The sequence below is a fragment of the Crocodylus porosus genome, unplaced genomic scaffold (genome assembly GCF_001723895.1).
Source record: "Crocodylus porosus isolate Cpor-Errol unplaced genomic scaffold, CroPor_comp1, whole genome shotgun sequence".
NCBI classification, from domain to species: Eukaryota; Metazoa; Chordata; order Crocodylia; family Crocodylidae; genus Crocodylus; species Crocodylus porosus.
In genome coordinates, this window is record NW_017728914.1 from 16,173,748 (window position 1) to 16,188,962 (window position 15,215).

The following is a 15,215-nucleotide window of genomic DNA, read 5'->3' on the forward strand; positions in this document are numbered from 1 at the left end:
ATTATGTAGAATAATTTTAGAATGTTTACATTTTTAAACAGCATCTTTTTAACTTTGTTTGTATAGTGCCCAACAACAATGAAGCTCTTTTTCTATTTTCTATTTTTTATTTTATGCTACTATATACCTTAAGTTATGTTTCTGTCTCAGAAATTATTTTAAATCAGTTTGGAAGCATTTCCTATTTATGCTACTCTTGCATAAAAACAGTTTTCTTTACTTAAGGAATCGAATTTAAAATCAAATTTGAATACCTTAGTGTGTATAAAACCCTGCCATCGTTCCAGATCCTGAGCATCCTATTGGGAGTTGTTATCCAATGAGCATCAGCCTTCTTGGAGTTTCGGAAAAACGTATCTGGTATCCATATCTTTCCCACCATGTTGCTATTCAACCGAAGCACTTTTATAGTACTGTTGAATTTCAGACGTCTGTCGTACCAGGTTTGGGCAAAAAATATATCGATTGTATACTCCTGTTGTATCAACCGGAAATATTGATGAAGCATTGTCAAACATAGCATTCCACAGATCATATCAGAGCTTCACTTGAAAAAAACTTTTCCTAAATTTGCTCCAAGCACTTTTTCAGATAAAACTAAGACGACCTGACATGAGTACTAATAAAACAATGGATGTGATCAATTTGGGGATTGATTCTTTTTTTCCCCTCATTAGTAATGCACTTCAAATTGACCCAAATCAGAATTGAATTGAAGACTTTGTCTTTTTAAAGTCATGGTGCTTAACCTCATACCAAATAAATCTCAGTTGGGAGGCAGTGGGGAGGCAGGGGAGTAATGTTTGATCAGTCTGCGGAACAGTTGAAGTAGGCAAGCAGTTCTGTAGTCTCCTGTTCCTGCCCTTCCCTGCACCCATGTTTTTTATGAAGATCTTGGCAATGGACATGAGTGTTCTTCTTGTCTGCTTGCTGAATACAATAGGGCATACAGCTGCTTCTATCCCACACTGCCTAGACTGTAATGGATTTATAATTTGAGCTATATTCTCCAAATACTTTAAGATTTTCTCTGGGTATTAGGAAAGAAATCTCCTTTCAGGGAAATATTAATAAGATAGATGATAGGTTCATTGGATCACAAAAAAGCAGGGTTGGAAGGTTTCCTACAAGGTCTAGCCCCCTGCTCAAGTCATCATCACCCCTGATTAAACCATTTAACTAAGGTTGTTTGCCTTCCTTGAAACATCCTGGGAATCATCCCTAAATATTGGTTATTTGACTTGAAATGATTTAAATGGATCCAGGTAAATTTCTAATAATTTAGACAGACAGTCAATCCAGGTTTCCCACATTGCAAGTTGATGACATTTAAGCTTTCCAAATTCACCTCTGTGTCTGAGTTTCATTCTCCTGCGGAACTTGGTCATTCTTTATATACATGTAGTATAGTTTCATAGAAAAATAAGACTGGAAAGGACATCACAAAGACATCTAGTCCAGCTCTCTGTTCAAACCCTCCCATCCAAGTGTCTGTCTAACCTGCTTTTGAAAGTTTCCAAGCATGGAGATTCTATTTCTCTAGGTGACTTGTTTCAATGCTTGACCATGATCATAGTCAAAACATTACTCCTAATCTCCAACCCAAGTTTCCTCTGATGAAGATGGGGGCCATTGCTCCTAGTCCTGTCCCCTACAGCCACAGATAAAAACCTATCTTTGGGTGCAAACAGAAGTGCAGCTTCCAGCTGTAACTCAGAACCAGTTTTGTAAAGAATTCTGAGTTACAACATTACCTCAGACCAAACAGAAGTTCGCTGTTGGTTCTAGGGGGGAGGGAAATCTAGCTGCCAGTTGGGAGCCTGCAGCCAAGTTCCCATAGTAATAGGCAGGCTCTCTGCCAGTGCTGGATGTTTTCAGAATGGGAGGGGGAAAAGGCAGCAGAGGGATCTCATGCTTGGGGCTCCCAAGATGTTGCTGAGGGATGGGGTGGGTGAATTGAAGCTCCCCCCCCCCACCTTGGGGGGACTGCAATACACCTGTCCTGCCCTCTGTGTGTGTGGGGGGGGGGGGGAGGCTGAAAAAGCCCCTGATTGAACTCCCTCTGCTCCCTTTTTTCCCTCCCATTCTGAAAACAGCAACAAGCTGGGAGCTTGGCAGACACAAGTTACAAAAGAGAATACATTTTGAATCATCTTTATCTGATACCTCATGCAATGAAGGGTCAGATTTTCACCCGACTGGACATTTTTGAAGCTGTTTGCAGCTGTGAATTTGTGTTTGGTAGTAGCTCTAAGCTGTTTTCTGTGACCAGGCAAAAAATTGTCACTTCTGTCTGCACCCTTATCCTCTATTTAATCACTTTTCAGGTATCTGAAACCAATCCTGCCTCAATGTCCTCTTCTCCAGACTAAATGTCACTAATTTGTCTTGCCTCCCAGATCCCTAAACTATTTTTGTTGCTTTGTGTTTGACTTTTTAAAGACTGTCCACATTCTTCTGGAAGTGTGGGGCACAAAACTGAATATGGTACTCCAGGCAAGGCCTCACCAGTGCTGAGCAGAGGGGAAGTGATTTGCAAGTGATGCTCCTGTTAATACAACCAAGTATTTTATTGGCCTTTTATTTTTTTTTCCAACAAGAGCACACTGTTAGCATATATTCAAATTATGCTTCACTGTGACCCTCAGTACTGCAATTCAATTTTCTGCAGTACTGCAATTCAATTTTCTGCAGTACTGCAGCCCACTCACTCATTCCTCAGTCTGTATTTGTGCCTTCATCCCAAATGTAGGACTTTGCACTTGTCCTTTTTGAATCTTATATCATTAATTGCAGATGATTTCTCCAGCATAGTCAGGTCATTCTGGACCATTAATGAAGATCATCAACTAAACATTTAGAGTATGATGATCTAACCAGTTATGTATACACCATCCAGTACTTTCATCTAGTCTGTATTTTCTTACCTTGTTAATAAGAATGTTGTGAGGGACAGCACCAAAGAACTTGCTAAAGTCAAGGTATATTGCTGTTCTCCCTCCAGCCACAGAGACTCTCAGCTTATCGTATAAGGAAATCTGTTTAGTCAGGCATGACTTTTTCTTAGTAAATTTATGCTCACTGCTCCTAGTCACCTTTTTCTCCTCTTGGCATTTTCACAGCAGATTCCTTGAGGACCTGTTCAATGATTTTTCTGGGTATAGAAGTCAAGCTTACTAGTCTGTAACTCCCTAGATCCTCCTTATTCACTTTCTTAAGGATGAGCACTGTATTTTCCATTCATGAGGGACCTCACCTGACCTCCAGGAGTTCTCAAAAAGGATAGCCAGTGACTTAAAAACTACCCCCAGATAGTTATTTCAGTATGTTAGGGTGTACCCTGCCCAGCCCTGCTGACAGAAAACTTCTAGCTTCTCTAAGTAGTCCCTAGCCTGTTCTGGCATTACTCTAGGCTGTTTGTATTCTTCCCTATCTTTGCTGACAACTGCATTCATCAACTGGCTGCTGCCCCTACTTGTGAAAAATGAAGCAAAAATGGCATTAAATGCTTTGGCCTTCTCAGAATCATCCATAACTAGATTGTCTTCCACATTATCCTACACTCCTTTTCCCCTCAGACTTGCCTTCCAGGAAATCCTACCCACCAGTTCCCTGAGTTTGTCAAAGTCTGCTTTTCTGAAGAACAGTGTCCTTGTTTTGCTGCTTTCCTTTGTTCCTTCCGTTAGGATATAGAACTCTGTCATTTCATGCTTATTGTCATTCAGGTTACCTTCTACCTTTACATCCTCAACCAATTCTTCCCTGTTTGTGAGCAGTAAGTCAAGAACAACTTCTGCCCTTAGTTGGCTTCTCTACCATCTGTATCAAAAACTTATCCCCAGCACACTCCAAGAATTTGCTTGCCTGCTTGTGCATTGCTATTTTCCTTCCAACAGATACCCTGACAATTAAAGTCCCATATAAAAACCAAGTCCAGGACTTGAAATCTTCCATTACTTGTTTGAAAAAGGCCTTGTCCACCTATCATCCACCCACAGTGACATCCAACACTGCTCTTCCCAGACCTTTACCAGAGGCTATCCACAGATCTATCTTCCACTTCTGTACCCCCAGACATGTAAATTGCCTTTATAATACTTCTTCAGTTCTGACACAAATGGTACAATGGCTATTTTACACAGGCTCTTGTTTGTGAGATATGAAGATTATCAAAATGCTGATACCCTCCCACCCACAAATGTTTAGCATGTTCTAATCTTAATTTTTCAAGTCTTCCATGATGGACATATGGGGGCATAGTGTTGTAAAACCTGTGCAATAAAGTTATCAACATTGTCCTTAATGTAAAACTGTGTTCCATTTCCACCTTCCCATACAGCCATGACCTACCCACTCCTCAATAGCAATGAGATAAAAAAAATTAAAATAAGTGATGTATACTGCAATGCCAAAATATTAAAATTGATACAGTTTTGCACATATAAAGGTATATTACATGCATCAAATGAAACATGCTGAACAAAAAATGTAACAAAATTTACCTACCATATTGATAGCATTCACTGGACCAATGCTGTTTACATACATGTCAGTGTGAATTACTGTTGGCTTCACTGGAAGGAAAGCAAAAGCATCAGTAATACAAATAAAAGTCAACTTCTAACATGCATAAGGTAATTGTGTCTGGAGTATCTCATGTGTATTCATGAGTGGGTGCATCTACACATGCTATTAACGTGGAGCAATAAACTCCAGCACATATCACATCAGAGTTTATTGCTCCCAGGCACCACAATTACACATGCATATGGATGGCAGCATGTTGAGCAGAGTCAGAAGAGCCCTGGCTGCTAGAGAGCCTGGGGGGTCAGTCTGCCAGCCCGGAACTGCTCTGACTTAGCTCAACATGCTGCAGAGGGGCTGGCTGGGGCACAAGTGTTTCAGTGTGGGGCTAACTGGCAAGCAGCCCCCACACTGAAGCACTCTCATACCCCAGCCAGCCAAGTCAATGCATTGTTGTGTACTAAAGAACACCACCACAGGATAGTACTTCTATTTACAAGTACAAATCTAGGGTGGAGTTAACTAGTTTCCTGAACCCTAACAGGTGTGTAGACACTGAGACTTTATTGAGGAGCTAATTATGCAGCTCTACACTAAACATCTTGTGTAGATGCACCCAGTGTGTGGTGTATTAATTGGGGTGTGGACATATGTAATTAATAACTCCCAAAGCCAGTGGCCTCACTATAGTATAAGTCAGGTCAGCATGAGATTGTGCATGCATATTTGTAGGGAGTATCTGAAGGAGTGATTGCAACAACATAATTTATCTGTGAGCACTAGTTGAGAAAATACATTTTTAAAATTCTTTTTATGAAGCATTGCATTGCTTATTCGTATTATAAGACCGAAGGCATATAACTGGTATAGCTTGAAGTTATGGCTGAAGATAAACAGTAGGGGTGTGCAAAATGGGCCATATTTGATTCAGATTTGAATTTGGCTTGAATTGGAAACTGTGATTCAATTCATTGATTTGGATCACTGTCCCTGGTTCAATTAAGCCAAATCTAAATCTGAAGATTTGATGCTGATTTAGAGAATCAGTGATGCATCTATAGACAAAGCTTTAAATGTTTTTTTCTATATACTTTGAGGTACCAGACACAGCTCGTGAATGCTGCAATGGTAAGGCAGATGGAGCATCCCACAGGAGTGCAGGGGGGGCCCTGAAAGCTCAGTGGCAAACCTGGAAGCAGATCAGAAGTGCTTCTCATCCATTTCTGGGTCCACCAGGGAGCATGCTGTGGGGGTCCTATGCCTCCCCAGCTCAGCAGTCAGCCACAGGTACCCCCCCAGACCCAGGAGGCACCAGTTGCTGAGCTGGGGGATGCAGGGGACCCCCCACATGCTCCCCAGTGGACCTGGAAGTGGACTAAAAGTCCTTCTGGTCCACTTCGGGGTCTGCTACTGAGCACACTGGGGAGCCTCTTGTCCTTCTGTTGGATGTTTCATTTGCCCCAGCAGCTCAGCATTCATGAGTCACCTTGAGATATGTAGAAAAAAACTTTTAAAGTCGTGTCCAGGTCCAAATCGTAGAATCTTTCTGAATCTCTCCGAATCAATTTGGATGGTTCCAATTCTATTTGGAGAACTTAAAGGGTTTCCTGACTCCATTCAGATTCCGAGTCAGCCACCGAATCGGGCTGAATCTCCACCATATCGAATCAGGAACTGATGCTTCACACAGCCCTAATAAACAACAACTTCTTGGGCACATCTACACAAGATGTTTACTGTGCAGTTGGCTAACTACCTGTGCAGTTAGCATCATACATCTACACATGCATCCTTATTAGGCTGGATTAGATTAATTAACTTTGCAGCAAAACGGTACTTGTAAATACAAGTACTATCCTACTGCGGAGCAAAGAACTCTGCAGCAGCACATGTAAATGCTGCTCTACCTGACCTGGCAGCTAGCCCGACAATGAAGCACCTTCATGCCTCAGTCAGTCCCTCTGCAGTACATTGAGCCAGGGAGAGAAGCCCCAAGCTGGCAGGCTGACCCCCAGGTCCCCTGCCAGCCAAGGCTGCTCTGACCTTGCTCAATGTGCTGCACTCCCAGGCTCATGTACAGATGCAGTTCCCAGAAGTAATAAACTCCAGGGCACTAAAATCCAGAATTTATTCATGCACCTTTATTGCATTTGTAGATGTGCCCCTTGAGACCAAAATGGCAACAGTATTTGAAACTTGTAAAACAGGCATTAAAAACAATTATATTCCCTCAGGCTGACCACATTACTCCTAGGTACCCCTGCCTAAAACTGAACCAATCTTTCCAGATGCCTTTTTATGAATTATTCATTCTTTTTAATCCCTTAACTCTTGGATTGGAACAAGAAGCCAAATAGCATTTCTGTTCATGTGTACCATAGGAAAATCCTCTCTTAACTTTATGATCCATACATATATACTATCACTGAGTTTTAATTACATAGGCCCTCATGATAATTTTCATTGGAATTTAAAATTGTCCTAGTTGATTTTAAACCTCTCTATTGACTTGTTTGAACTAGCCAGCTACATGGACCTCTCTCCTCTCCGCTTCCCTTTGCTCTTGTTCATGGATTCTCTTTCCTCCTTTCTGTAATGTCATTATATTCTCTCCCACAGCTTTAGGATATGAAAAATAACTTATATACTGCTCCACTTCTTCAGGTACTCCTTTGCTTTTCAAAGCTTATCTGAAACCAATATGAATAAGATCCCAGCTAATGCAAATGATTTTAGAGCCACTGACTTCCACGTCATGAGGATATGCTGTATATATAAGTTCTCCTATATTTATACTTACTTTCCTCTCCCTCTTGTTCTAGTACTTCTAACACTATAATTATATTATATATCCATATGAATAAATTAGACATGCTAACATTTCTAAAACTAAATACTCAAAAGTTAAGTGCTAATTTCTTATGTAGGCATTTAAATATGAAAGTCAGTCCATGTTGTTGTGTTCCTGCTGCTTTCACAAATAGAATTTGTAAATATTTCTCACTTCTACAAATGAGGACAGTTAAATGTATATGTCTTGCTTGGATCTAATGACCTACCTTATGTGCCCATGTTTTAAAACTTTAGCCACAAGCACAGATTCCTTGCTCAGATAGGACTCTGAACAAAATTAAGATTTACTGGCCGCATCTACCGGAGACTCTGACTGCGCAGTTGTTTATGCACAGTCATTTAGTATTTGCATACACAAGTACTAAATGACCACACAGTAGTCAGCATTACTGCACAGGAGCATCCCTGAACAGCTTCCTGGTGACATTGACTGAGCAGGAGCTTGTAACTACTGCTCGGTGGCACTGCATCATGTTTTGTGCAACACAATGCTACTGCACAGTAACAAGAAACTGCTGTGCAGTCAGAGTCTTGTGTAGACTTGGCCAGTGTGTTTTATTTTGTTTGCATCTGATCTGGGGGATTCAACTTCCAAAATAATAGCAAATAAAAATTATCTTTCTGCCCCACTTCCCCCCACATTCAGGCAAAAGTAGGTTAAAAAAATTCACATACCTCCTATATCAGGCCGCAGCTTGTTGTCATATCCCTCAAGCAAACCATTTAAAATAAGAGTGACGTCACTCTCATGGACTTTGGGAGTCAAAACCCAAGTTTTATTAGTTGTATAATCTTCATAATCATCATCACCCTTTTGAATAGAACTGTTAGGAAAAAAATATTGGAGAAAAGATCCATATGAAAAGTCTGTATGTTGCAGTTACATTCATACATTGCCCCTTTGGGGAAATGCACTGAATTAATAATCTTCCTTTAATAGTACTGCAATATTGTACAAACCCATTTGGGTATTATATCTAGAATGTAACATATTAGTTGAGGTTACCACGGACTGTAGAGAACTTCCTTTTCAGTAAAGCAAAGATTGTTTCCTACCTGTTCTATGGTGAATTGATGGTTCTGCCCTTTTAACATGGCTATATCTTCTGCTGCTGACTGAAGTAGGACTTATTATAACAAAACTAGTTGTCACTTAGCTTATGCAATATTCTACCAAAATATCTTGTTGTCCATTCATAATGCTGTTATGTCACTTCTCTTTGAGAAGATAACTTGATGGATTCTATTACTGACAGGACTAATAATTAAAATAGTTCAAATAAACAGTCATGGAGCTTCTGTAGATTTAAGCAAACTTGTGGTGGTTCTGCAACTGGAAACCTCATTACATATTTTTATTTATAATTTTCATTTTTACTTTTGCTAACCCAGGCCTGTGCCTAACCAGAAATAAAAATAGTCTGCCATTTTTTTTCTGTCTCCGAAGCTGGACTTACATGACATGAAACCTAGTCTACTGAGTACTGAAGAAAAGAAAATACAGCTATCGAGGCCTGAAAAAATAATAGCTTCTAGAGGGCATCCTGCAACTCAAAATTTCAGTAAGTTCTTCCCTTCCCCTATCTTCCCCAGATATTCATTTTTTTGTGGTGCGATATGTGGAACACTCCTTTGTAAATAAGGAGACATGGAGATCATAGAGCTAGCTACCCTGACCTAGACCACATCTCTCCCATTCCCAGTTGAATCTGAAAAGATGCCTAATGCCTCCCAAGAACTGAAGAGATACCTAATGCCTCCTGTGCTTGAAACCACTGGGAGTTGAAAGCATTTGGGCTATCTCAGTAAGCAATGCAGCCTGAACTTTTGAGTATAAGATAAGACCAAGAGGTCATATAATCAATACAATACATCCCAGAGTGAGTGTTCCTGGGAACAGTGGTCTAGAGTCAACACTCTGCTTATTTTGCATGCTCATTAACACTGGGAAGCTTGAAGTAGAGACAGCACATGTTATATCTTTAAACAGTTATCTTCCACTATTAAATGCATTCCTCCACCAATGCTTGCACTCCTCCCCCCCACTCCCCCGTACTACTTAGACATCCTGAGCCTCCAGTCAACGCTATACAGGCACTTACATAACCCAGCCTTCCTCTTCGTCTCAGACAGAGTTACAGATAATGAACCTTTAATTTTTTATTGGTGATTAATGGATCAGTTTTAATTGGCATTGTGCTGCATAACACTCTACTGTATACAGACAAACAGTACATAGATAATTAATCTGGTAAGGAATACTGATTTATTCAACTGCATGGAGTTTCAAAGATCTAATTGCATTTCAGAGGAGTAGCTGTTTACTAGAGGTATACCTTCCTGTGTCAAGTAAGAATTCATAGATTTTTATTCCAAATGTAGGGCACTGGATTACATGTTCTAACTCTGTATGAAATATATAGAAACTAATTTATCGACTATCGTGTTCCCTAGTGTGTAATCCATTACAAATTCTTCTTCTAAGGTAGAATGATCTCTTTTCCTAAACTAAAGGGAAATTGAACATAAAATATATCCTTTCACTTGTTAAATGTATTTCTGAACATGAAAGAAGTGAACCAGTGTAAAATCTTGTGTTGTTGATTAGATTGATCCTTCATGACAAACAGAACGAAATCCTTAATGATCTAAAAGGCAAAGCTTGGTTCAGAGACAATGTTACAGGCTGGATCTGCAGGTTTCATGCTGGCTGGTTTGCACTGCCCTGGTAGTGCAAAATGACTGAAAATGCAGTAAAGTGGCATTTACAGATAGTCATCACCAGAGTACAGCACAGCAGTAGGAGAGAGAAATGATGAACCTGACTCATAATTTTAACAATGACTCCTCACTAATTATGTTCTAATAGTCATTGTTTTAAAACTAAACATAAATCAGGATATTATACCACACAGATGCTTCTATTTAAATTTGTTGATTTTTCTTGCTTTCTTTTTTTGAAGATCTTTCATATATATCTTCAAAATGTAGATTTTTGGATGTATTAAATGGATATATGACAATGCAGAACATAATCTTATAAATCTGGCCTGTAATATAATAGTACATTTTAAAAGTATTCTCTTGACAACCAGTGATAAAGTTTATTATTGGAAATGCAATGTGCATTTTAGAGGAAATGGTCAACTTAAAATCATGCTCCTGATACATGGGTCTGGCTATGGTTTAATGCATGCTGGTTGGGTCTGGCCATGGTCTAATCAATACTGGTCACAAAACAAGAAAAAAGAATGGACCCAGGTCTGAAAACCAGTTATATAAAAAATACTTTTATAATCACAGCTGTTCATTGTTGTATCGCTTGCCATTTGAAAAATTGCAGAGCCAGCAGTTATGAGAGGTAAGGCCCCTTTCTGCTTAGATATCTACCATAGAAATTTTGGTCCAGAAAATACTGTTTTATAAGAATTAGCTCACATGATAGTATTGCAGGTGGTACTGTGTAAGACAGAAGGTGCCATTTCAAATATCAGACTAAGTAATAATGGCTACTCAGAAAAAAACAACCAGTCTTTGTACTTGTAAACTGACATAATACAATGTGGAATTAATATTTTTAAAACAGCTAAATAAAACCCCAAATCAGTTCATGGAACCCCATAAAACTATTTTTCAAGCAGAACCTGCCTTTAGGTTGAGTATATGCTCAGGCCACAAACTTGCTGCAGTTGTGGAATATTCATTTCAGAAAGCTAAAGTTTAAACCAAAGAAGACTTCTAATGTCTCTAAACTGAGTTTTCTTTAATATGATACTTTCCTATTTATATAAGATAGAAGTTCATCTACCTCCACAGATAATTTATAAATAAAATGGACAATGTTCTAAACACATCGAGAACTTTTACAAATTTTGAATTAAAAAAAATATTTTCAATATTTAATAACTGACACAGCTTTTTACAATCTCCTTTTCCCCTTGTCACTTTTATATAGTCAAAATATGATAATTTCATATTTTTAAAGTTCAAATGTATGCTTAATGCTGATGATCTTTATGTTTAGATATGAAGTATATTCATGCTGTTTTAAAAGGTCAGGGATTAAAGAATAAGAAATTATTATCTATGTTTGAATAAATCAAATATATCTAATCCTATGAAGAAATGAAACAGGGGGAGAGAGAGCTGGTAACAAAAAGTAGAGTAGCCATAAGGTCTCCCAAAATATCACAAATAATTTTCTATCTAATTAGGTTAAAGCTTATTAGGCCAAGAGTTGCTTTTATTTTGTGCTTCTTGGTGAACCTACCACAATGTGATCAGATCCTCTATTATTTACAGTAAGACAAACTATATTGTTCATAATGATTATATGCTTCTTTTAAAAAATAGCTTGAGAACGGCTCACTGTAATACCAACAACATGTCTTGTCAATGAACTGGTCCTGAGAGATACTGTGGACTATAATATATGTTACCTTTTTGAATTTTCAGCAAACGTTCAGCACTTTACAGGATCAGACTTTATGTTAAAAGATAGAAATGTACCTTGTTTTCTACCACTCTGGAGACTTTTCCTTAAGTCCACAGACAATGTTGTTGAGTGGGAGCTCACTAGTACTGAGGGTTGTTGCCTGTCTAATGATGGTTTGCACGAGTCACAGAGCAATCTGTTTGCTCTCTACAGAGTGCCTATTAACCCTACATTAGCTGCCATGTCTAGGTATTTTGGCATTCCAAACCTAGCAAAGTGTAAACTCATTTTCCTCATTTCACTCATTTGGGAAATAGTCTAATATCTGGAAAGAAAGGGCACAAAATTCTACAAGAAATAAGAAGGAATCATATGGCAATGCATGTAATTTATAGTATACAAATCTGTCTATGCAAACTTATGTACACCAGTACCTGAGCAAGTAAAAGAATGGTCCCAATCTGATGTTCAGGGTATTAACTGTCCAAATGCCATTACTGCTCTTGAAGGTTGTGACTGAAGCCCCATTCATATCCTTAAGACTCTCTGAGGGCATGTTACCAAAAACAGGCTGCCCTGTCTTCCAAGTGATCTTAGTGTATGAAACAAATCTGGTGAAGCTGTCCTCTGAAGATTGGTATTATACTTCTATCCTAATGAATGGCAGAGACTTCAGATTGAGTACTCAAATGGTAAACCAAATGAATGTATAGACTTACATTATTGTATATTTTACAGTATAATATTTTATATAACAAAGATAGGTGTATGAACCCATATTCTGTCTGTAGATGTATATACAGACCATAGGTTTACATATGTATAAAGGTTTGGTTTGAAGGCATATATATTCAAATAAATATATCTACTGGTTTGAGGCAGAAGTTCTGAGTTTGAAACCAAGCTCTATCAGTTACTCTTACCCTTTCTCTCTTTCCATTTCTTTCCTCATAAGAAAACATGGGAATACTACTAATATTATCATACGTCAGATTCTGGTCCCCTTCATTCTGTACAGAGCATTTGAAATCAATGGAAGTCCTTCAGCTTTAAGGTGCTGTAGAATGTGACTAAAGGGGTCGAGCTGAACCTCAGAATGTGGTCCCAAAAACTTTTATACTCCCCTCTGCCTTGTCAAGCTCATAAAGTTACTTATGTGCAAGCTTGCTTGATTCTTTTTGTAACTCAATGAGACTTATCTTGTGAGTCAAGTTTCTGATATGTATTTTTGCAAAGCACTTTGAAGCTGAAAATTGCTCTCAGTTAATAATTATTTATTAACTTAGATCAGAGAGTGTATGAATTTAGAGCACAAGAAGCCTCATGTGACAACACAACGCTAGGAGTTACATGTTTGTTTTATTTATTTAGATTTATTAAGAAGTGACTAAAGCTCAGAGCAGATGTAGATCAGTCCACAAATTTGGAGTCTATTCCCAGTTCTGTGTCTTTTTTTTTACTTCAACTCTTTTGTGTCTCTGCTTTTCTTATTGTTCAATGTGGATAGTAATCTAAGATTAATTTAAAATGGGTCCAATTTGGGTAGGGGCTTGGCACCCTGGGCTGAGCCAAGCAGAGTCCCAAGGAGCTGCCAGCTCTGTCACAGGCTGTGTCTAGCAGGGAAGCCAGGCACTTGCCCAAGACAGAGCCAGTCAGAGAAGGCAAAGTTATGCTAGGCACTAAAATCAGATGCAGCCCCAGCCCACCTGCTGTCTCAGGCAGGAGCCCCAGTGCTGTCTTGTAAGGGTGCCTGAATCCTGGGCAGGCAGCAAGCCATCCCACTGCTGCAGGAGCTGTATTGCAAATCTCTCCTGAGGCAGAGGCAGAGGCAGAGGCAGAGGCAGGGGCATGAGGGAGCTGCTAGTGGCAGCAACACCAGCTGCTATTTTTTCTTCCTGGTGGCAATGCGTGGACCTGTGGGCTTGACTGAGGCTGGAGCAGCCAAAACACTGTTAAGATGCCATATAACATCTACGTCTGGGTTACGGCTTAACTAATGGGGCCTAAATTTGGTACCTGTTTTATGCAAGTATAAAATTTAGTGATAGATTACCCTGAGTCACAGTATTTAAGACAGATTAATCATGGGCACATGTCTACCCATCCTTAATGCACCTTAAATATGACAACTAATGTGACATTTTAGCCTTACATCACCTTAATGGTGCACACGTAAATATGCCCCTTGATTATATATTTTTATACTATTGGGTTTTAGTTCATTTTATGATACAGTGCTTATGACTGCTTCCACAATAGTACTAAATAATATCAAGAGAAATAGCTTCAGTAAAACATTCTATTAGGTATTTGCTCTTCCTTTGTAGTCATCAACTCAGAGAAAATTTGGTGTGTTTAAAGAAAGACTCAGTTCTAATATTTCTTGACTAGCTATCCCTAGCATGTGAAAAGCAAGATGCAACCTTTTTATATAAAATCATGATCAGCAGTAATGATTATGGCATCTACTTTGGACCAGACTGAAAACTTCTTACTTCCATTATTGAGTAATTTCTCACAAAAGAAGTCTCACAGAAGACTGGACAGTAATTCCTTACTAATATGAATTAGAGGTTCCTAAGCAGGGATTTCCCATTTTAATTGGAGAAAATGTGGATTTTCGCTTTTAGCAGGGAAACCCAGAGATTTCCTCCTTTTGCAAAGAGCGCTGCAGGCTGGCTGAGTTCCAGCCTGCACGTGCTGTTTGCAAAAGGGGCAGGAAAGCCCCAGCCCTGCCTGGAGGGGAAGGGAGAGGGGAAAAGGGTGGGACCTGATGCAATCGCTTGCTGGAGGCTGCCACAGGGGGAGGATCAGTCTATTTTGTTCCTGGAGGTAAGTGGGGCTTGGGGGTTGTGGGGCAGGGCTGGGAGGGAAAGCAAGCTGAGGGCTGAGGGAATGAGGATGTGTTGGGGGAAGACATGAAGTGCCTGCCAGCTGGCAAGCACTCCTGGTGGGGCTTTCCCCAACACTTTCCCCTCCCTCAGCCCAGGGAGGGAGAAGGAACAGAGCACTCCCCGGGGTGTGGTGGCAGAGGGGTGAAAGGCCCTGCCAGTCCCCCACCTCAGCGCACTCTGTGCCCACTCCCAGGAACAGGGCTGGGGGCCGAGGGCAGCAGGGCCCCTCTGCTGGCCACACGTGTGCTGCCTGACTTGGGGGGAGCTCACATGCAGCAGCCACTGCCACCACCGCACCTCACACTGCTTGCCTGTGGCTGGTGGCAGGAAAGCCACATGGGATGCAGGGCATGGTGGTGTGGTGGCAGCCACTGCGTGCAAGCTCCCCCCCAGGCAAACAAGCATGTGTAGCCTGCAGAAAGGCACTGCTGCCCTCACCCCTGCTGTGGGCAAGCAGCACAAGGCATGTCAGCAGTACAGTGGTGCTGGCAGCCACCACTGTGTGAGTG

At 40.1% G+C, this 15,215-nt stretch overlaps 1 protein-coding gene across 2 annotated transcripts in view; it reads right to left on the minus strand.

The window, feature by feature from the left end:
• Nucleotides 1-15,215, minus strand: part of GABRG2 (gamma-aminobutyric acid type A receptor gamma2 subunit) — a 119,581-nt gene that overhangs the window by 71,182 nt on the left and 33,184 nt on the right. For both annotated transcript variants that reach the window (XM_019534880.1, XM_019534879.1), the window contains exons 2-4: nucleotides 8,053-8,201; nucleotides 4,507-4,574; nucleotides 255-475 (exon numbers count right to left, since the gene is read on the minus strand). In XM_019534880.1, coding sequence (XP_019390425.1) covers nucleotides 255-475; nucleotides 4,507-4,574; nucleotides 8,053-8,201 — 438 coding nt within the window. The remainder of the gene's footprint in view (nucleotides 1-254; nucleotides 476-4,506; nucleotides 4,575-8,052; nucleotides 8,202-15,215) is intronic.